This window comes from Moschus berezovskii, chromosome 3 (assembly GCF_049115385.1).
Source record: "Moschus berezovskii isolate FMDL1 chromosome 3, NW_MosBer_1.0, whole genome shotgun sequence".
NCBI lineage: Eukaryota > Metazoa > Chordata > Mammalia > Artiodactyla > Moschidae > Moschus > Moschus berezovskii.
Genome location: NC_142462.1, coordinates 35,652,268 through 35,675,163, shown reverse-complemented (window position 1 = coordinate 35,675,163; position 22,896 = coordinate 35,652,268). Strand labels below are relative to the sequence as shown.

At 38.8% G+C, this 22,896-nt stretch overlaps 1 protein-coding gene across 1 annotated transcript in view; it reads left to right on the top strand.

Annotated features, from left to right (window-relative positions):
- The window catches only part of MACC1 (MET transcriptional regulator MACC1), an 89,815-nt gene extending 81,106 nt beyond the window's left edge, over positions 1-8,709 (top strand). The window contains exon 6 of the mRNA XM_055420551.2: positions 2,605-8,709. Within this exon, the coding sequence (XP_055276526.2) occupies positions 2,605-2,817 (213 nt within the window). The 3' untranslated portion in view covers positions 2,818-8,709. The remainder of the gene's footprint in view (positions 1-2,604) is intronic.
- The last annotated feature ends 14,187 nt before the right edge of the window (positions 8,710-22,896 follow it).

Here is a 22,896-nt window from a genome sequence, read left to right as displayed (position 1 = left end):
TGAGATGGTTGGATGACATCACCGATGTGAAGGACATGAGTTTGAGCAATCTCCGGGGCTTGGTGATGGACAGGGAGGTCTGGCGTGCTGCAGTCCATGGGGTTTCAAAGAGTCGGACATGACTGAGTGACTGAACAGAACTGAACTGAGATATACAGAATAAACTATTCATTTAGTGCTTCTGTGCGTCTTAGCAGTGATAGGCAAGACTGAATTTGAAAGAAAGGCTCTATTACTGTGCCTCAGCTCATCTTGCACGGCAGAGTATTTTAGTGGGACCTACACTTTGAAAAGTTTGGTTTCAGTGTGAGTGTTCAGGAAAGTAGATGAGGGAACACCTCATTCACAGTTTACCAGTGATGGAAGACACAGTTCTTTATAAATCAGCTTGGTGAGGATAAATCTTATATACAAAAATATGGTATGATTTCTGTTGCTGCATCACGACCACATCAGTATGGTTTAACTGATAATTATCTTCCATTCAGTATCCTGAAGAATCAAGTTTTGTTTGGAGAGGTGAAAATACGGGTGTTCATGGCTTCCCAGGAATGCCGGTTGAATAAATAACATCAAATTATACTTTGTTCTTGATGCCTACTCTTTTATTAATATATAGATTGAAATGAAACATAGAAGAACTCCTTATTTAGGTCTTTCATTCTGTTAGCTTCAATTGTAGAGTATGGGGCTATCAGTGGAGGGTGACAATTAGATCTCAAGGCCCTGCTTCATGTGATATTACTGTTAATGGAGGCTCTATTTTAAGGGGGCAGCTCTGCATAATATGTCACTCACAGTCTGTGTTCCTGCACTTTGAAAGTGATAAAATCACAAATGAATTAGTTTAGCAAACCCAAGAAAGTAGCAAGTAACAAAGTTTATATTCCGATTACAAGTACAGGGTTCATTTTGTTATTATCCTAGAAAAAATGTATTTTAACCTGGCTATGTGTCTGTGTGTGTGTTTTCTACAGTTTGTCTTATTTGGTCAGACTTTGTCTCTCTTCTCTCTGAGGCTGGTTGCCTTGGTTACCATTACATACACCCTCTTTTGTGAGGTTCCTCTTTGACGTACATTTATTTCTATGGAAACAATGAGGTCATTGGTATGGGTAGGTGCTTTAGAGAAAGCACAGTGAAGTATTGAATATCTATCTTTTTTTTGGTTATTAAAATGTATCATTAAATTATTTTTTAATTAGAGAAGTATATTTCTGTGTTCCTTTTGACTTGATCATGAAGCTACATTTTTACTTATTTATAGACTTGCTCATGACAAATAGATGGGGAAACAATGGAAACAGTAAGAGAATTTATTTTGGGGGCTCCAAAATCACTGCAGATGGGTGACTGCAGCCATGAGATTAAAAGATGCTTGCTACTTGGAAGAAAAGCTATGATCAACCTAGGAAACCTATTAAAAAGCAGAGACATTACTTTGCCAATAAAGGTACGTCTCCTCAAAACTATGCCTTCTCCAGTAGTCATGCATGAATATAAGAGCTGGACTATAAAGAAAGCTGAGTGCTGAAGAATTGATGTTTTTGAACTGTGGTGTTGGAGAAGACTCTTGAGAGTCCCTTGGTCTGCTAGGAGATCCAACCAGTCCGTCCTAAAGGAAATCAGTCCTGAATATTCATTGGAAGGACTAATGCTGAAGCTGAAGCACCAATACTTTGGCCACCTAATGCGAAGAGCTGACTCATCTGAAAAGACCCTGATGCTGGGAGAGATTGAGGGCAGGAGGAGAAGGGGACGACAGAGATAAGATGGTTGAATGGTGTCACCGACTCTATGGACATGAGTTTGAGTAAACTCCGGGATTTGGTGATGGACAGGAAAGCCTGGCGTGCTGCAGTCCATGGGGTCACTAGGAGCCAGACATGACTCAGTGAACTGAACTGAGACTTGCTCAAATACAATTACTTAAATCATTAGATATACTGTTTAGCTCCTTCTTTTTATAGATGGCGTGGTAAAGATCACCACAGATATATAACAATAAAAGTTAAGACTTAAACCTTAAAAGTCTGTCAGAGAGTGAAAAGTTTATCTCAATATTTGTTATAATAAAAAAATTGCACAAGGAATTCACATGAAGAAAATGAGCAATATTTAATTGAATCTAAAAAAAAAGGCCCTATTTATGGTCACTGTTTTTAAAATCTAGAGTTTTAGAAACACGGATATAACAGAGGATTGATAGTTATTAAAACATATTTTCTGTGATATTGGGCTTGCCAGGTGGCGCTAGTGGTAAGAAACCCACCCGCCAATGCAGGAGACACTGTAGACACGGGTTTGATCCCTGGGTTGGGAAGATCCCCTGGATGAGGAAATGGCAGCCCATTCCAATACTCTTGCCTAGAAAATTCCATGAGCAGAGTAGCCTTGCAGACTATAGTCCATGGGGTCACAAAGAGTTGGACATGACTGTGCAACTGAACATCATCTGTGATATTAAATAAGTGTGTGTAAATATGCATATATATAATTAGTATTCTGTTTTCAAGTTTTAAGAGCCTTTTTAATCCTTTTTAAAGCATCTATATTCCTCTCTGACTTTACAAACTGCTGTAGTCTAATTTTTTTTCTTTATAGATGATGTGGAAACCTGCCTATGATTTTCTTTATACTTGGAGTGCTCACTATGGAAACAGCTACAGAGATGTGTTACAAGACCTACAATCAGCTTTGGACAGAATGAAAAACCCTGTGACCAAACAGTGGCGAGACTTAACTGGAGCTTTAATACTAGTGAATTCTTTAGAGGTTTTGAGAGCAACTGCCTTCTCCACTTCTGAGGAAGTATAGAAATGAAGGATACATTTTTGAGAGGAAGGAGTTGAGGGAGAAAGGGGTGTGTGTGTTTCCGAGAGAGAGAGAGAGAGAGGAAAAGAATCTCAGAAAAGTATTGCTTTTAAGGAAAAAAAAGTTTTTCCTGGTGAAAACATAGCCTAGCACAAAATCCAAGGATGGGTTTTATAATAAAATATGTATTCTTGTGTCTTCCTTTCAAATGCAAACATTAAGCTGCTTTATCGTTGAGAAAGGAAAGAAAAAACTCTTTCTCCCTTTCAAAGTTACTTTTATTTTCTTTTAGTTAAAACAAATGACTGCCAGCATAATCACATCAAATAGAAGCCCAGATAATCCAGAGGCTCTCAATATAAACACTGGAATTTTGCCAGCAGACAGGTAGGGGGAGAGGAGAAGGAAGCAATGCTCTGTCGCCAGGCACCAGACTACATACTTTCTCTACTTGATCTCTTTTATTTCCAGTGGCATTTGCTAGAATTATTCCCATTTTTCATGTGAAGAAACTAAGGATTGGAGAGGACAGTCAGGGCTATACAGCCAGTGTGAAGCAGGTTTTCTGTTTGCAAAATCTGGCTCTGTTTTTTTAAGAAAACATAGCATACGGGAACATTGGAGAAGGAAATGGCAACCCACTCCAGTGTTCTTGCCTGGAGAATCCCAGGGACGGGGGAGCCTGGTGGGCTTCCGTCTATGGGGTCACACAGAGTCGGACACGACTGGAGTGACTTAGCAGCAGCAGCAGCAGCAGCATACGGGAACATAGTTTAAAAAAACAAAATGCATATTAAAACTTATAGGTAATTATTTCCTTTTAATTAAGCTCTCTGCTCTATTCTGCCATCTCATGAAAGTGCCAGAAGGAAGATACAACTGGAAATCTGTTGTCTGCATCCACCAACTGGAATTTTTACCACCTTCCTCCTTCAGCTTGAGGTTTAGCTAATCCTTCAACTTTTTCTTCAGGATCATAATGCAGAGTACTTCTTTTAACTCTCAAAAATTTCTTAAAAACAAGGGTTATTTTTTAAAAGCCTGATTTATCGCTGCTGGATGCAGCTATCTTATCTACCAGAAACACTGATACCTGTGTGTGTGTGCATGCTAAGGTGTTTATATAATCATGGGTATGTGTGTGTATTTCAGAATGTTTTATAAATCTTTTGGAATACAAAGATTGTATAGAAATTTAGGCAAGTATAAATGCTAACTGTTAGAGAGTTGATAAGGGATGGTCTGTGCTTACTCCTGTGTTCAATCCTTTGGCTGCCTGCCTCTGTTTATTTGTTTTAGACAGTCATTCGTTTATTATCATTCAGTTGACAGAGTGTGTGTACCCACTCAATGGCAGATGCATAGATGTTTGAGGTTAATAATGGGAGAAAAACAGCATTATCCCCCTGACTTCAGTACTGCTGAAGTGATAGAGGTGATAGTAAAGAATTATACAATTAAATTTAAAATGGCATCTGCAATACCAGCTGCAGAGGAAAGGCTGGAATGCCAAGAGATATAGATTTGGTGTGGGGGAAATCATGCGGATCAGGGAGATCACATAAGTTTTCCCTGGTAAAGAAATGATGAGCCTGAAGGAGGATCAGACATTGCTTCTTATCTGAAGAGGGTGGAGGAGGCAGTCCTCAAAGCACTGAAGACCTCAGGCAGGAAGGGGGCTCAGGAGATGCAGGTATGCAAGATGAAGGGCTGGAAAGGGTGAAGGAGTGAAGGGAAAAGAGAGAAGTCTTCAAAGGTAATGTGGATGAGCTGAATAAGGATCTTATTTAGGGATCCTGAATAAAACATGTCCATTTGGCTAAAAAGTAAAAGCAGAATCATTTTAGAGCTTTTAATACACCCACCCTGAGGTATTTGGTATGCTGGCAAAGGTAATTTGAATTAGGATTTAAGATCTTTAAGGCTTTTAATATTTATATTTGATGATAAGTGAATACAGCGTGCCCAAGGAGTTATGTACACACATTCAAGGACAGAATTTATTTCAGTTGAAAATGAATTCAGGGAGAAGGGAGAAAAAAAAAGAAACAATCTGTAAGTTCGGAACACAATCATTTTTAGTGGTGATTTTGCTTTTGCTTTCTTTAGAACATTCTTGGAATCTTATTAGCATGTCAGCAAACCAGAGAATTTCGGGAAAGGATAATAAGGAATTAATAACTGGGTTTTTCCAGGCTCTAAGATATGAGACAACAGAGATCTTGTGAGTTGATTAAGGCAGTAAGATTAAATAAATCACTCAGGTTTATCACATCATGTGTTATGATTGTGGTTGGGAAGTTTAAGAAGAGTTTTAAAAAGGAACAGCTCTATCTCTGTAATTTAAGGATGAAACAACAGTTTAAATATTAATATACACAAAGATATCTTACAATCTCATAACAAATCCTTTCAGAGGAATTTTAAACCCATGTCCAAACATTCTGTTCTTTTAAATATGTTCTAACATTTTTATAAATCATTTCTACTTTTCTGAATTTTATATTTTTCTTCCTATAATGGATTTTCATAATCAGAAAAGATTAGCTCAGTAGTCACAAATTGCCTTTAACATTTGGCAGCAAATCAAGAGAATTAATAAGGCAATTAAATCCCATCCTTGACATCATTAAAAGCATCAAAAGCCATTAATGTAAAACTTCTTCAAGCATTTGGAAACTGGAAAAAGCATAGCTGATTCTTTCAGTTCCTCAGGCTTTTCGCCTAATGATGAATTAGGATGAGATTCTTGTTCAGTGCTCAGCTTGCAATGTAGTAATTGTTCCATGTAACCACAGATCCTCTACTTCCTTCTGTTAAAGCCTTAATACGAAAGTCAATTAAGGAGGTGCAAGTAATAGGATGTCATTAACTGTTCACGCCAGTCATGAGTACAGCACACTTTCATGTTCTGTAATGTAGAAAATACCATATTAAGTTTTGAAACTGAGGATAACTAGGTCTCTGGAAGGAGCAGAATGCACTACATTAATGGATGGTGTTTGTCTAAGAAATGTTGCTACTGCTAAATAGCTTTGAATATGTTATATGTGAATACATTGAAGAAAATACATTCAAAATCGTACAATACTATACATAATTGGAAGTTTCAAAATGAATTTTCATATGTGCTGCTGTAAATTATATTTCCTGTAATTTTTTCATGTCTAAGGAATATCTGAGGCACTATAAAGGAAAGGGAGCTAATAAAAATTATGTCTCTGAAGGTTTTTCTAGTTAAAATAGATTTTCTTCTTTTTATATCTACAAACTTCTTCTCCTTACTTCTGTATGAAGTTTCCTTCACGTGCTGCTGTATAATTTAGTGAATTCCAGAGTTCTAAAGAGGTGGGGTTAACCCAAAGACTTTCTTCAGAATAACATAATTGTTGAAAGTTGGTTTCTTGCATGCTTATTTTCTAGTCCACAACATGAAATAAAAAGTGACTATGGATACACTACTATATTTCAGTATTTCACTAACTGTTGTAGAAATCTGTGGCTTTTGCATACATATTTTACCTTTCCTTTTTATACATTTCTAGGCCTAGGTGTGGAGAAGGCAATGGCAAGCCACTCCAGTACTCTTGCCTAGAAAATCCCATGGATGGAGGAACCTGGTAGGCTGCAGTCCATGGGGTCGCTATGAGTCAGACATGACTGAGCGACTTCACTTTCACTTTTCACTTTCACACATTGGAGAAGGAAATGGCAACCCACTCCAGTGTTCTTGCCTGGAGAATCCCAGGGTCGGGAGAGCCTGGTGGGCTTCTGTCTATGGGGTCACACAGAGTCGGAAACGACTGAAGTGACTTAGCAGCAGCAGTAGCAGCAGGCCTAGGTAGTGATGCTTTCTAAGGCCCATTTGACTTCACATTCCAAGATGTCTGGCTCTAGGTCAGTGAGATGCTTACTCCTTGGAAGGAAAGTTATGACCAACCTAGATAGTATATTAAAGAGCAGAGACATTACTTTGCCGACAAAGGTCCGTCTAGTCAAGGCTATGGTTTTTCCAGTGGTCATGTATGGATGTGAGAGTTGGACTGTGAAGAAAGCTGATCGCCGAAGAATTGATGCTTTTGAACTGTGGTGCTGGAGAAGACTCTTGAGAGTCCCTTGGACTGCAAGGAGATCCAACCGGTCCATTCTAGAAGAGATCAATCCTGGGTGTTCATTGGAAGGACTGATGCTAAAGCTGAAACTCCAATACTTTGGCCACCTCATGCAACGAGTTGACTCACTGGAAAAGACTCTGATGCTGGGAGGGATTGGGGGTGGGAGGCGAAGGGGACGACAGAGAATGAGATGGCTGGATGGCATCACCAACTCTGTGGACATGAGTTTGAGTGAACTCCAGGAGTTGGTGATGGACAGGGAGGCCTGGTGTGCTGTGATTCATGGGGTCGCAAAGAGTCGGACACGACTGAGCGACTGAACTGAACTGAACTGAGGCCTATGTAGGCTGGAAAGCTTTAAATCTAATAGCTTTGCAATTCTTAATATTAGTGTCAGTTCACACATGAAGGGGGGCTTCCCTAGTGGCTCAGATGGTATAGAATCTGCCAGCAATGCAGGAGACCCAGGTTCTATCCCTGGGTCAGCAAGATCTCCTGGAGAAGGGTATGGCAACCCACTCCAGAATTCTTACCTGGAGAACTTCATGGACAGAGGATCCTGGCAGGCTACAGTCCATAGGGTCACAAAGAGTCAGACATGACTGAGCAACTAACACACACACACACACATACACGAGGGAGTGATGGAGAGATTAGTACTGGGTAATAATTAGTAATGGCAAAAGAGAAAATTCCAGAGCAAGCAGTGCTGTTGTGGTAGTGAGTATAGCATGAAAGGCTTCTTCTATAAGATACTAGTCCAGGAATTGCAGCTGTGGCTTCTAATTTTTTCCTATCACTTCCTAAGAGACTTTTGACCTGTCATTCAGCCTCCCCAGTCTTCAGTTTTCTCATCTGTAAAATGAGGGGCTCGAACTGGGTAGTCTCTAAACTCCTCTTAGGCTTAAATATTTATGAATGTATAATGAATGGGATATTTTATGGGTTTTATAGACTTATTTTGCTATGAGGGAAAAATATAAACTAAAACTTATAATCTGAATATCCATTATCTACATTAACATGAAGTCCTCCATGTGTGAGGCATAGCTCACATAAGCTCACTAAGCCCTGTACAGATACTATCTCGTTTATTACTCACATAGCCTACTGAAACTGGTTACACAATATGCACTATTTTGAATAGTTGAAAACCATCAGCTATTCAGAACAAACTAGACTAGAGGTATGAGAAGGTCAGCAGTGGTTTTGCTTGGAGCTACCTGTCAAACATGCTCCCTTCCCATTGCAAAGGCCTTAGACCAAGCAACCTCTGTGCAGAGGTTCTTCAGCTCTAGCAACTGCAGAATCACCTGGACGGCTTGTTGGAACATAGACTTCTGGGCTCCACCCCACAATTCTGATTCAGCAGGTCTTGGGTGCTGCCTGAATTTCTGCATTTCTGTTAAGTTCTCAAGTGATAGAGATGCTGCTGGTCCAAGGACTCTCCTTTGAGAACCACAGTGTTACACATCCTTCATCTCTAAGAATAAAGGAGTCTTTATAAAACCAGAAAATCTTACTTCTGGGTAACAAATTTTTATGTCACTCGATCAAAAAAATAGTTTTGAATTAAAAAAAAATCAGATTATATAATGGCTCCATTTTTATATATAAAGTGAACTGTTTAATGAATTCATAAAAGCTTCAAAATGAATTTTATTAGAAAACTAATTAAAGATCTCTGCATCTTATTTAAAATGTAATCACATTTGAATAAAAAGATTAATAATTAGAGAAATTTATTGTGTGTTAAGATGATTTTGCAAAATATATGCACTTGTTTCTATAAAATATCTTGGGAGAAAGCCTTGCTTTTACTGGCGTATCACTTGTTAAATGTTTTGCTGAATTAATTTTTTCCCATTTGGGAAAAAATAAACGTTTCTAACTAATGTGATCAATACACTCATTTCCATGCCCCACTTTCTTTGTAGAATTACAAAGTGATCACAAACATTGTTGATAAGGTAGATAGATATTCTCTTTCCAATGAAGAGGTTCACATTTAAAGGGATAGTGACTCTGACAATAGGTGATGAGATGGGCAACCTCACTTTGACATTAATGTATCATATCTCATCCTTTACTAAAAGTTTCTTTTTAATTACTTTTAAAAAAATTTGTTCTTAGAGACATTTGAGACTCTCTTTTGGGGCTTGGAAGCAGATTTTAAGTATTCCTCATATGTAAGTTGACATTTAACCCTTGGAATGTGGTGAGACATTTAACATATTTATATAAATATGATTAGTAGTTGAAAGTCAAACTTAGCCATGATGATATTACTGGTTTTATTTAAGCTGATTCTGCAGAAGTCAGTCATTTAAACAGAATTTGTGATTGACAAGTTTGGTATGATGTTGACCTTACACTTGTTAGGTTAAATGGCACAATAAAATTATCTACTTTTTTTTTGTATAGTAGAAAAATTCATTCGACAGGAGAAAAACATACTCCTTTATTCCAGAAAATGTGTATTCAGTGCTCACCCAGTCCCCTTTATATCATGGTGGAAAGCAAGGAAAGTGTGAAGGGGAGATAGGAAACAGTTTGATTATGGTCTAATGAAAGGAGACTATTCGGGAACAACGGAAACTTCTTTTTGCTGGTCTTTTTAAAAATGGAAAATATATTTCATTGATTATCTGATCAGCAATAAGGTACAAATTAACTATTGCTTGGTTTCCTCTGGATGGACTTAATGCTACTTAAAACTGTTCTTGAAACTATTAAGAAACTTCACTAGAGCAAACACAGTGGCTCTGTTAAGATTGTCATTTAGCAGTCTTTCGGGAGCTGGTGTCAGAAAACCTATTGAACAGGCTTAAGCACAAAGGATTTATTGTCTCTCACAATTGAAGACCCCAGGGGTAGTTTCAGGCATTCCAGGATTCTGGGCTCTAAGGGTGTGATCAAATTGCCTGTTTGTTTTTCACCCTTCTCTGACTTTGATTATCTTAGTTTCATCCTTGGGCTCCACAAAGCAGCCCAGCAATTCTGGGCTGGGACCTGATGACTGTGGCAGCTCCAGTCTCACACTTCTCCATGTTCTAGTTTCAGGCTGTGGTGACTTTGTAATGTGTCAGCTGGGCTAAACTAAATGATGTTTCCCTGAGTTCTCCTGACTGTTTCCCGTTAGGGTTAGTTAACAAGAGTCATCTGTGGACGATTTGGAAGGTCACTGTGGAGCAACCGCCACTGTGATTCTTGGGAGGTGAATGAAAGGTAAGTCTCCATGGCAGCTCCTGACTTAGCTTATTGGTGAGGAGCAAACGATTGGCTTGCCATTCTGCAGCCAGAGTACCACTTGTCCTGCAGATTATCCACGGCAGCAAGGTTGCAGGCTTGGAGTCAGAGAGGGACCAACAAGGGTGCCAATAACAGACAAAAGAGATTCTAGTTGTCCCTGCTCTTCCTCAGTCAAGTATTTATCTTTTCTTTCCCTCAGCCTGACCTTAAACTTCAAGCTCAATGCCGTAGGCAGAAGAAAGAGCCAGGCCAAGACTCTGACCAGCTCTCACATATGCATCAAATCAAATCACTGCAATAAATCCTTATTGTATATCAAGGCTGATGGTTCTGCTTTCCTTAGTGAACTTTGATAGGTAGGGCAATAGTAAGTATTTCCTGATAACCCCAGTAGAAGAGTCCTTCTGATGAGACCAGTTTAGGTTTTATGCTCATCTTTCAGCCAATCGCTAAGGGCTGTAACCAGGGATCCTTTAGTCAGACCTGGGTCTTTTGCTCCTTCCTCCACCCACCCCCCACCCCCACCACCCTGTTCAAACCACTGAATTTGGGAGTCTGGTCAACAGGTAGAATTGGGAGGAATTGGGAGGAACAGGAATTGGGAGGAGGTGGATGCTGGGGATGTCAACAGCAATTTTCCATTAAAAATGTGATGTTATATAACCTCAGCACTATTTCCTATACCAGGAAAAACTTTTTCCCTTGAGTGTAATTTAAGACTCTCATCTGAGTCCTTCTCACGAGACTGGGCAGTGGGCCTGCTTCTATAAACTTCTGCAATAAATCAAATGCTAAGTGAAACCTCACCAGCCATCCGCCCTTCACATACCACTTTATAAAATACGGATGACATGGCCAAGCCATCTAAAACCCCATCAAGATTCTGAGTTCACCTGACCCGGGAGGTCCAGGGGCAGTTCTCCTATTACTCCTAATTGTTCTCTTTTAAGTAGTACCTCTAACTTAGTCAATGCACCTCAACTGCTGCCGGAAAGAAGCTGACTGGGAGAGAGACAGAGGAGGCGTTCCCAGAATGACTGACTGAGAAAACTGTGGTTCAGATTGAGTGGCAGGCATCACTTGCCTGTGGAAAAAAAAAAAAAAAATGATGGCAAAATCCTTTGAATAGTCTCTGAAAATTATGAAAGCAAGTCCAAGGTCAGGAGTATTTCTATCTTTTTCAGCCATCTGACTTTTCATTGGAGACCTTTATCTCTGCTTCTGAATCAGTAGTAACCTCTAAATGCTGCCCAAGGGAAAAGTAGAATAGCAGTGTGAACAAAGTAAATCAGATGATCCTAAGACAGCAGTGAAAAATAGGACAAAATGATACAAAAGCAATACGGACAAAGGTGGTGTATTTCTTTGCTTGTTTTGTATACAGAGCAACTTTATAAAGAAACAATTCATCTGGTCCATTTTTAAGAGCCCATAAACATTTTCTTTATTAATACAAGTTTCTGTTTAATATGTGTTTAATATATATTCATTTATAGTCATCAATTACCCTGAGTGGAGAAACGCTCTTCAGGAGGGAATATCATGTTATTATGTTTTTGGGGTGAAGTTAAATGCTATGCGTTGTGGAAAAATAAGAGATTAGTGATCAAGGTTATTCAGGAGAAGATGAAAGAGCACTTGATGTTACATTCCTAAAGCTATTTTCAAGAGGTTTCACTGATAGGTTGGAAGAAAAAGAATCTAAAGTCCTACTTTCATATTCTTAGGGAACGTTTCTATTTATTTCCATTTGGACTGCTGAGAAGTTTACTATATGCCTAGGGATAACAGTCCAAGTTCTAATGTGAGAGATGCAAACCCCTGTAAGTAATTAATCCAATGCCCTGGGTTCTTGCCTTGAGCAAGGTTCTAAATCTTTTTTTAATGAGAGCTCACTTTGACCACTTAGTATGTTCTGTATTTATCTACTAGAAAATTTTATTAGTTTGTTAGTACTCCAGTAACAAAGTACCATAAAATGTGTGGCTTAAACAACAAAATTTATTTTCTCTCAGTTCTAGTGGCTAGAAATACAAGATCAAATCTTTGGCAGGGTTGGTTCCTTTGAGGATGGTAAGGGAAGGATGTATTCTAGCCTGTCTCCTATCTTGTGTATTGTCTTCGCTGTGTCTTTACATGGTTTCGCCTTAGTGCGTGTGTCTGTGTCCTAATAGCTTCCAGTACTGGAGTAAGGCTGATCGTAGTAACTTTATTTCTTAATTACCTTTTAAAGTACCCTGTCACCAAATCCAATCACATTCTTAAGCCCTGGGGGTTAGGAGTTCAACATATGAATTTGGAGGGGACACTATTCAGCCTATAACAAAAATGATTCTTTTTTTTTTTATAATTTAGTGAAATCAGCTACTTTGTTTGAATGCATTTTATATAATCCTGCAATGAGTCTTATAAAATTGTTGCATCCTTGCTTCTCTATCGTAGGCAAATCATAGATGCCTGAGAAATGATAGATGTTCCAGAGCCACAGAATGAACAGATTGTAGTGAGGTGGCACACCTAGAAAGCTGGACCTTTTCACTGCATTGTCCTTTTATTTCAAGCAAGATGTAGCATCAAATTCTGCTTGTTAAAACTAATGAAAAATATCGGTGCAGATAAACATACTCATAGATGATTTCCCTTGGCTCTTCTTTCTTGTTATTTTAGAATCTGAGTGCTGCAAATAAAGAATGCTCTTCCTATAGGTGGGGAACATGAAGACAGTCTAAGAACCGTGTTGTGGGTAAGGATTATGACATGATTCTGGACTTTTTGGTGTGAACACGGATATGCCCGGGAAAGCAAATATCTTTTATTGAGCAAAATAAAATAATGGGAGGCTTAGATCACCCAGAAAGCAAAATGAGCAAATCTGGGAAATTTGTCCTGATGAGTGTGGTGGGTGGGGAGGGAAGAAGAGGTATGCTGGACTCCCAGGGGAGTTGAGTACATCATCCTGGACAGAGACTTGAGAGAAATGACAGAAAAATCTCTAGCTGGGAACAGCATTTGAGAGTGAAGGGTGAAAAATCTTCTCTACCGTTGCTTCTCACAGGCCTTTCAGGGACATCGGGAACTGAGGGGCTTCCTGAGCCTTGGAATTTTCTTTGCTGAAACCAGGAAAGTCCCAGGCATACTGAAAACAGTTGGTCACTCTAGGTATAAAATGCTGAAAGATACTGCTGAAGATAAAAGTGGCGACTGGGAAGGATAACACTTTTAATCATTATCAGGCATTTTGCACCATAGGCCAAATAATCACAATACTTAAAGCTGTGTTAGAAAAAGACATGGGATATTTTTATAGATGAAGGGAGACATGGAAAGTACCAAGAGTGTGTCACTGACTTGGAGACAGATTATCTTGAGAAATGGGCAAAACTGAAAGTAAGTACAAGGTGCAGAAGTTGACAGGAAGAGATAATGAATGCAAACTTTGCTAACTACAGCTGTGGCTGAGGACCAGAGCTGATAAAACCCTTGCCACTCTGATGTGGATAATCTTTGGAATGATATCTGTAAGTGTGTTCCTTAATTATCAGTTTCTCTGACCACAAAGCACTGAATTATTAACTCAGTTCAATCAAAAAATAAATAAAGTGGTTAAAAAAAAAAGTGCAAATTTACTGAGCAGTATATGGGAAGGATATTTGTCAAAGTGGTTATTTTTGTGTATAAAGACCAGTATTAAGCATAACCATTTGCACAATTAATTCATTGAACTATAGTCACTAAGTCATCTCTGACTCTTTTGCAACCTCATGGACTGAAGCCAGCCAGGCTCCTCTGTCCATGGGATTTCCCAGGCGAGAATACTGGAGTGGATTGACATTTCCTTCTCCAGGGGATCTTCCCAGTCTAGGGATCAAACTCTTTTCTCCTATATTGGCAGGAGGATTCTTTACCACTGAGCCCCCTGGGAAGCCACATAGTTGATTTACAATATCATGTTAGTTTCAGGTGTGTAGCATAGTGATTCCATATTTCTAAAGACTATAACATTACTTTGCCAACCAAGGTCCGTCTAGTCAAGGCAATGGTTTTTCCCGTGGTCATGTATGGATGTGAGAGTTGGACTGTGAAGAAAGCTGATCGCCGAAGAATCGATGCTTTTGAACTGTGGTGTTGGAGAAGACTCTTGAGAGTCCCTTATACTGCAAGGAGATCCAACCAGTCCATTCTAAAGGAGATCAATCCTGGATGTTCATTGGAGGGACTGATGCTAAAGCTGAAACTGCAATACTTTGGCCACCTCATGCGATGAGTTGACACTGGAAAAGACTCTGATGCTGGGAAAGGTTGGAGGCGGGAGGAGAAGGGGACGACGGAGGATGAGATGGCTGGATGGCATCACCGACTCTGTGGACATGAGTTTGAGTGAACTCCGGGAGTTGGTGATGGACAGGGAGGCCTGGCGTGCTGTGATTCATGGGGTCGCGGAGAGTCGGACACGACTGAGCGACTGAACTGAACTGAACTGAACTGATAATCCATTTAAAGTTATTACAAAGCAATGACTATAATTCCATGTGGAATTGTGGCTATAAGCAACAATATATCCTTGTTGCTTACCTATTTCATACATAGTAGTTTGTGTCTCTTAATCCCATACGCCTATCTTGCCTGTCCTGGCTTCTCTCTCCCCATTTGCATCCACTCTTTTGTTTTTTGTATCTGTGAATCTGTTTCTGTTTTGGTATATGCATTCATTTGTTTTATTTCTTAGATTCCACATTAAGTGATGACATACATTATTGCCTTTCTCTGTCCGACATATCTCACTAAGCATAATACTCTAAAGGTCCATCCATGCAGAATTTCATTATTTTACGGCTGAGTATTCCATAATATACAAATACCCCATCTTCTTTATCCGTTTGTCTGTTGACATACACTTGGATTGTTTCCATATCATGGCTATTGTAATTAATGCTGCTATGAACATTGGAGTGCATGTGTCCTTCTGAATTAGTGTTTTCGTTTTTGGCTACGTACACAACAGTGGAATTACTGGATTATAAGGTAGCACTATTTTTAATCTTTCGAGGGACCTTCATACTGTTTTCCATACTGTCTGTGCCAATTTACATTTCTATCAACCATATACAAGGGTTCCCTTTCTTTACTCTCACCAAGTTTTTTATTTGTAGACACTTTGATGATAGCCATTCTGAAAGGTGTGAGTTGATATGGTTATTTTGATTTACATTTCTCTAATAATTAGTGATGTTGGGCATATTTTCATGGATGTTGAATTTACAACACTTTGTTGCATGTTTTCTGGTTGTTTTTGTAGTTCTCTGTAAGTTTTCTTTGTTTCTTCCCTTGTGGTTTGATGATTTTCTTTAGTAGTATGCTTGTGTTCATTTCTTTTTAGTTTTTGTGCATCTATTGTAGCTTTTCGAGTAGTGATTACCATGAAATTCACATATGTTGACCTATAACTATATCTACTTGTTTTACACTGGTCATTTAAGTTAAAACATATTCTAAAAGGTCTACATTGTTTACTCTGCTTCCTTATGTTTTGTCTTTGACGTCATATTGTACATCTTCATGTTTATCCCTTAACTGTTTATTATAATCACAGTTACTTTTACAACTTTTGTGTTTTCATATTCATACTAGCTTATTTAAGTGGTTGATGCTCAGCCCTTACTCTATACTTGCCATTCCCAGTGGGATTTTTCCCTTTCTTATAGATGCTTACTTCTTTTCTACTTATAAAAGATTTTTTAACATTTCTTTTAGGGTAGGTTTAGTATTGATGACTCTTAGTTTTGACTTGTCTGAGAAATTCTTTCCTTCTATTCTAAATATTAGTCTTGATGTGCAGATTATCCTAAGTAGCAGGTTTTTCCCTCTCAGCACTTTGAATATATCATATCACTCCCTTCTGGTTTGCAAATCTTCTACAGAAAAATCAGCTGATATACTTATGGGGGTTCCCTTTTTTATGACACTTTGTTTTTCTCTTGCTGGCTTTAGAATTCACTGTTGAACTTTTGCTATTTTAATTATGATATATATTGGTAAGGATCTGTGTGGTTCATTTTATTTGGGCCCCTCTATGCTTCCTGACCTAAAAACTTGTTCCCTTCTTCAGGTTTGGGAACTTTGAACCCATAATTTCACCAAATACATTTTCAATCACCAAGTTTCTCTCTTCTTCTGGGATCCCTATAATGCAAATATTGTTGCTTGATATTATCCCCCAAATCTCTTAAACTGTTTTCATTTTTATTTTCTTGTCTTGCTGTTCTGATTAGTGGTTTCCATTATTCTAACTTTCAGATCACTTGTGCAGTTCTTCTGTATCATTTAGTCTGTTGTTCATTCCTGCTAGTATGTTTTCCATTTTAGTTACTGAATGCTCCGTTTCTGATTGGATCTTCTTTTGTATTTTCTAATTCCTTATTAAATTCTTACTTAGTTCATTTATTCTTTTCCCTAATTCAGTTAGCATTCTTATTATTAGATGTGGTTTGAATTATTTATCTGTTAAATTTTTATACTGTTTTATTATTTCTTTTTTTTTCAGCGGTTTTCTGTTTCAATTGAGACCAGTCCCTCTGCCTTTTCATTGCTTAACTCTGTCTCTACGAATTTAGGTAAAACAGTCACTCATTGTAGACATGAAGGGGTCCTTATCTCACAGTGTCCTTATAGAGACTGCTTGTGCCCAGTACCCTTGGTTGAAGAGCTAGTTATGATGTGAATGCATGTCAGTCTTTCCTCAGGCTATGCCTGTCCCATCACCAGGCAGTGGGGTTGGAGGTGGAGTGGCTAGATCCAGAGCCGAGTTTGAGGCAGGGCTTCTCCGCTGCTCAGTGTCTGTTTAACCATATTTTGTGGACTCTTTCCACAGAGGAGAGCAGTGCTGAAGCCTGAGGGGCCGATGCAGGCACTCCTATGGGATACGGTGTGTCAGCCACGGGGGTCCACGCTGCCTGCAGCGTGCCATCTGTGTAGGCACCAGCAGTTGTTGCCCTCGCCTGCTTTACATTCAGCCTTATGTCTGAGTCTTCCCTATCCTCACAGCTGGTCACTCCCTCCAGTCTCCACTGTCCCTGCCCTGTTGTGGAGTCTCGCCACAATGCAGGCGGGGCCCACAGGGTCTCTCAGTATTTATGAGGGGGCAGACTGTGGTGGACCGGCCACCAGCAGTATTCCAGATTGCTTCTGGTGTACTGCCTAAGACTGCCAATGATTACAACCCCCATTCCACCAAATGCCGCTCAAGGTCCAAGTTGCCTCTGTATCCCACAGCCAACCTCTCTTTCTCTTGTGTTGGCACCCCAGGTATAGTGTAGAGCTGCTCCATTAGTAAATGGGGATGGAGCTTTCATTCTGCTCAGGCTTGGGCATGTGGCAGGGCACTCACTGGAACCCAAGTAGCCAGTGAAGCTGTCTTCAGTCTGCCCTCTCCAACCTGCCTCAGGCACGAGACGGCGTGCACACATGCTCCTCACTAGCAAAGTCCAGGCTTCTGATAGCCCTCCTGATAGTCCCAGCCAACCAACCTAGGTGGCTAATCCTCCCTGGTTTGGGCCCAGGACTGGGGGACCCAATAAGTGGCTCAAAACACTCCCTCCTGAGGGAGCATCTCTGCCCATATACTCTCCCTTTTCCCCTGAGTCCCCTCCTTGTCCCAGCCTGATCAATTTGCTTCCCTTCCTACCTCCTGATTCTATGTGTATCTTTCTTACAGTCTTGGTTGTGCAGAAGTCTTTCTACTCTCTTTAGTTTTCAGTGATGATTATATCACATGTAGATGCATTTTTGATGTGTTCATAGGGAGAGTTGAGTTCCATGTCTTCCTACTCTGCCATCTTGACTGATCTCTTCTGTACGTTAAATTTAAAACATGAAGAGGGTTTGGAAAGCTTTTGCATCTAATTTTGCGATATTTGTGAAAGGTTTCTTGGAATGCTTTTAAGATTAATTAGAACATGACTGTGACTTCATGTGGATGCAGTTATCAACCAAACTATCAATTAGCAGTCGAGGAGCACTAATTTGTGTTAAGTCATGCACCCTATGTATGAGAAATGATCCAAATAAATTTAAATGGGGATTTTTTGTTTTGATTATGACAGTCTTGTCAGTGTGGTCTCCTCTGCTTATTTTTCTTTCTCTTCCTCTTCATCCTTATCTTTCTCTTCCTCCTCCTCTTTTCCCTCCTATTTGTTTTCTCTTATTGTCAAAAAGAATAGAAGTTGATCTATTATTCTTACAACAATATTTGAAGTATCTACTTCTATGAAAACAGTGTTCATTGCTTGTCTATCATGTCTAAAGCACTATGCAGGGTCCGTTCGTCCGTTCCGTCGCTCAGTCGTGTCCGACTCTATGCGACCCCGTGGACTGTAGCCTCCCAGGCTTCTCTGTCCATGGGATTCTCCAGGTAAGAATACTGGAGTGGGTTACCGTTTCTTTCTCCAGGGGATCTTCCTGACCCAGGGATGGAACCTGGGTCTCCCGCATTGGAGGCAGACGCTTTAACCTCTGAGCCACCAGGGAAGCCCTATGCAGGGTATGGGATACAAATAAGGAAAATCTTTCCGTCCTGACGTTTTCTATCTAGTGGAGCACTAGACATGCAAATAGATAATTATAGATATTATAACAGAAAAAATTGGTCATCAGTTGAATTTACATGTAGAAAGGCCACAACTGAATGTTTACTATCATCATGTATTTACACAACATACTAACGTGAAAAGTAGTGAGGCCAGTTGCCCTCATTACTTCTCCTGTGGTTTGTGGCATAACAACAGATATACTTGTGTTAACCATAAATTGTTCTATTTAGCTAGATTCAAAGCTCATTTGGCAGCTAATTTCAACTGTTGTACATAGTGAAAGCAGTTGAACTTGAAGACTTTTCTTTTCGCTAGACTACTGACCACTTAAATACCATTTTTCTATGTGCTAGGAATCAGAATAAGTACAATCGACCAGCTTTCCTGCCTTCTCAGTCCCATTTGTATATTGATATTGTCTGTATTATTTAGAATCAAAAATCACCTTCAAATGGAAAGTTTCTAAAATTTTACAAAAGGTTCCTTATTAAATATTACAGTGACAACTACATTAGTGCACTCCTTGATTCCTTGAGGGCAAAGGGCACTTGGAACACAACATTTAAAGCTCTGAGTAAATTCAGGAATCTATCAGTACGTCCTGACTCAACAGAATTAACTCAAGTTTACGGGCAGGCTCTTATATTAATAAGGGAGATTGTATTTCCAAAACATTCCAGTGTTTAAAAATGTCTTAGAAAAACTACAACCCTGACTAAACAGTGCTCAAGTAGAAATAATTCTGTAACTGAGTACTTCATACAGGAAAAGACCTTGAGAGAAGCCCAGTTATAATTAACTGTAAAGGTATAACTTTGACAATTTTATCTCTCTTTAGAAGAAAAATAAACATTTTAATTATTGGGATATTAAAAATAATGGTTTCCAGGACATTGGATAAGGTATTTGGTAAGAATCTCTGGAGCAAGGAGGGTCAATGTAATGTGTTTCCCCAAAACTCTCTAACAAAATTGTAGACTACAAAAGCACATCTTTAAACTGATTATCTAAAATTATATATTATATATGATTATAGTATAGAACAGCCCATTCAAATTATCTATATACTATAGCAGTTTGCAATGATATTCTGTAGTGTAATAGATTTTTTATGTTTTTAATAGGCTACTTATATAAACAATGTTATTTTCCATATAAACACATACTTTTATTGTCTGTAGCACTTTATGAAAAAAGTCTAATCAAGAACCTACTTCGAAGTCTTGTTATTGTCATTGTGTTTTCCTTTGCGTAATAATAATAGATTGAAATTTCTCTCTTTATGCTCTTGTCTAGTGCTGTATCAATGCCATGATTTCCAAGATGGTTGGATAAATTCACTGGTAAAGTAATTTGTGTTTATATCAGTTACATTCATATTGTGCGAATTATTAGACTCCCTTGACCCAGAAAATATATCATAACTCACTGGAAATGAAAATCAGAAAACTTAAAATTGATTATCAGATTTTATTTCAACAGTCTAAGTATTGTTTCCATACTCAATAGCTCATTTTCCAGAAATACAGGTATCCTGAAGAATAAAGTGTTTTGAGGAGTTTTCTCGGACTAAAAACATGAATAATACAATAAGTAAAAAAGTGCAAAGTAATTCATCATCAAAGGAAGGATGTTTGCAAGAGAGCTGTTGAGGCAAGTGGGAGACTTGTTAGGAGGTTTTGTTGACTGGCAAGGTTTCAAGGGAAAGGAAGAGAAAGGGGTTCCACTGGCATCCTATCCTAGAGGTTCTTAGGGTGTTTTACAGCCTGAGTCTCTGCATATTGTTACATCTCCACTCCCATTTTATGATGTTAATTTCTCATCTTTATTTTAGAAGCATACCACCTGCATTAAAGATTACAAAATACATAATTTAAGATATACAATAGCTCTTTCCTTATGAGGATCTGATATTTAAATGTTTTTTTATAAATTTGTAATCATATCTTATGCTTGCCCTTTTTATAGTCCCGAACACCTAAGGATGTAATTCATATACCTAAAGAAAATGCTTTCTTTGGTTAGGTAGCATCACCGACTCAATGGACTTAAATTTGAGCAAACTCCTGGAGACAGTGGAGGACAGAGGAGCCTGATATTCTGCAGTCCTTGGTGTCGCAAAGAGTCGGACACAACTTAGTGACTAAACAACAACCATGCTTTCTAATTAAAAGCTAAAATAAAAATGTAATGTTGAATGAGAAAAGAAAGCAAAAAAGGATTCATAAAGTATGTAGGCCTTCATATATAATGCATTCTAAATATGTAAAATTATTATACATTATTTATGATTACATGCATACATATAGAGTAAAAGTATAAAGGACATGCATGGGGAAATGCATGGCAATTTTAGAGGACTGATCACATTTAGAGGGGAAGAAGCAGATGAATAGTGGGGCACTGGCTGTTTTTATTACATTTTACTTTTTTCTAAATGGAGCTTTGAACCACATAAAGCAACATATTACAATGTGCTTAATCTAGTTATTTTTGCATGTGGGTGCTTGCATGAGCAGTATATTCTGTACTTTATGTTGGGAATACTTGATAAGTAAAAATACATTTAAAATTAAAACAAAGAAAAGCCTAAACCCTTATTTTTCTGTTAGGAAAAGTCCTAACAGAATTCCTCATCAAGCAGATCTTGATTAAAATGCTTCATAAAGCAGAATCTCAAATCATTTACCACTGTTACCTTGTCTACTTCATTGAAAAATGTGCTTTCATTTTACATAAAGTGGTAAGGATGCTACCTTTAAAACAATTGGGTTTTATGTCTTACTGTTTTATAAAGGATAACTCATAAGGCATGAACTGAGTATACCAGGAACTGAGAAATTTTGAGAACATTATAGATCTCCTGGAAAACATTAAAATTGCATACAAAGTACATAGCATATGATATTCTTTCCATACAGGGAGGTATGTTGTAGTGAAAGAAGTCTGAGCTTAGGATCAGAATACAGGTTCTGCCTCATTCCTACTATTTAATAGTAGTTTAACCATAAGCAAGACCTTCTACGGGTCTTTGTCTCTTCATCTGAAAAACTGAAGACTTGAAATTCTTCCTAGCTCTGGGTCCTGTCATTAGGAGGCAGAGTTGGGGAATGTTAAGGAAGTAGGTTCTGAGGTCAAACCAGGGCAGACTCTTATCCCTTCCTTATAGGCTATTGTGAGGACTGAGTAAAATAATACAAGCATGGATTACCTTAAAACAGTGCTTTGCCAGAGTGAGAAACCTCAGCTTTTCTTTTATTACTGTGATAAAATGCTGTGATTCAATTTGCCCAAAACCACAGTAGCCTTGTGAAATCTTATGATACTAAATGCTTTATTTTAGTTTATTACAAATAAAGTACTTTCACACTGTTTCATTGCATTCCAGGTTTGAAAAGACCGCGGCTCTTTGTCCTGGCCCTTGAGGAGTTAAGAATGCACCTGAGATATTAAAACAAAGTACATGAGATAATAACTAATTCATATAAGGCTCTGTTCGATGAAGAGGTAGGTGGTACGGTTCATAACCAATCCAGGGGATGGGGGATGAGACGCAGCAGCCTTGGAGCCTGAACTAAATGAGTCAATGAACACCACGGGAACTTAGCTAGGTCTCGATATTCACTGTTCTCTCTCCCAGTCACTGTCAGTGCTAGTTAACAGATTGGAAGAGCAAAGTCCTGAGTGCTTTCATCACCGACAAGGAACACTCTGGCTTCTGGGAAGAATCTGGCTTAATTTATTTACAACTTGAGGCATGGATGGATAACTTCTTTCTTAAGCAAGAAGTCTATGTGCCAAAATTTACATTCTTCCACTCAAAAGTATGAATTCCATTCTGTTCTAAAGCTCAAATACTCTTTCCAAACATGCTATTTACTTTTTAATCCTCTCTGCCAGGAATCTTTCTGCCTGTTCATTACTGATCTCCCACTCAATGAAGCAATAGTCCTCAGTTTCTTAGGTTGAACCAGAAGAACCATTTAGCCCTCATGAAAGGAGGAAGTAAGCCTGGCACAGAGGCTTTCAGTTCAGTTCAGTTCAGTTCAGTCGCTCAGTCGTGTCCGACTCTTTGTGACCCCATGAATCACAGCACACCAGGCCTCCCTGTCCATCACCAACTCCCAGAG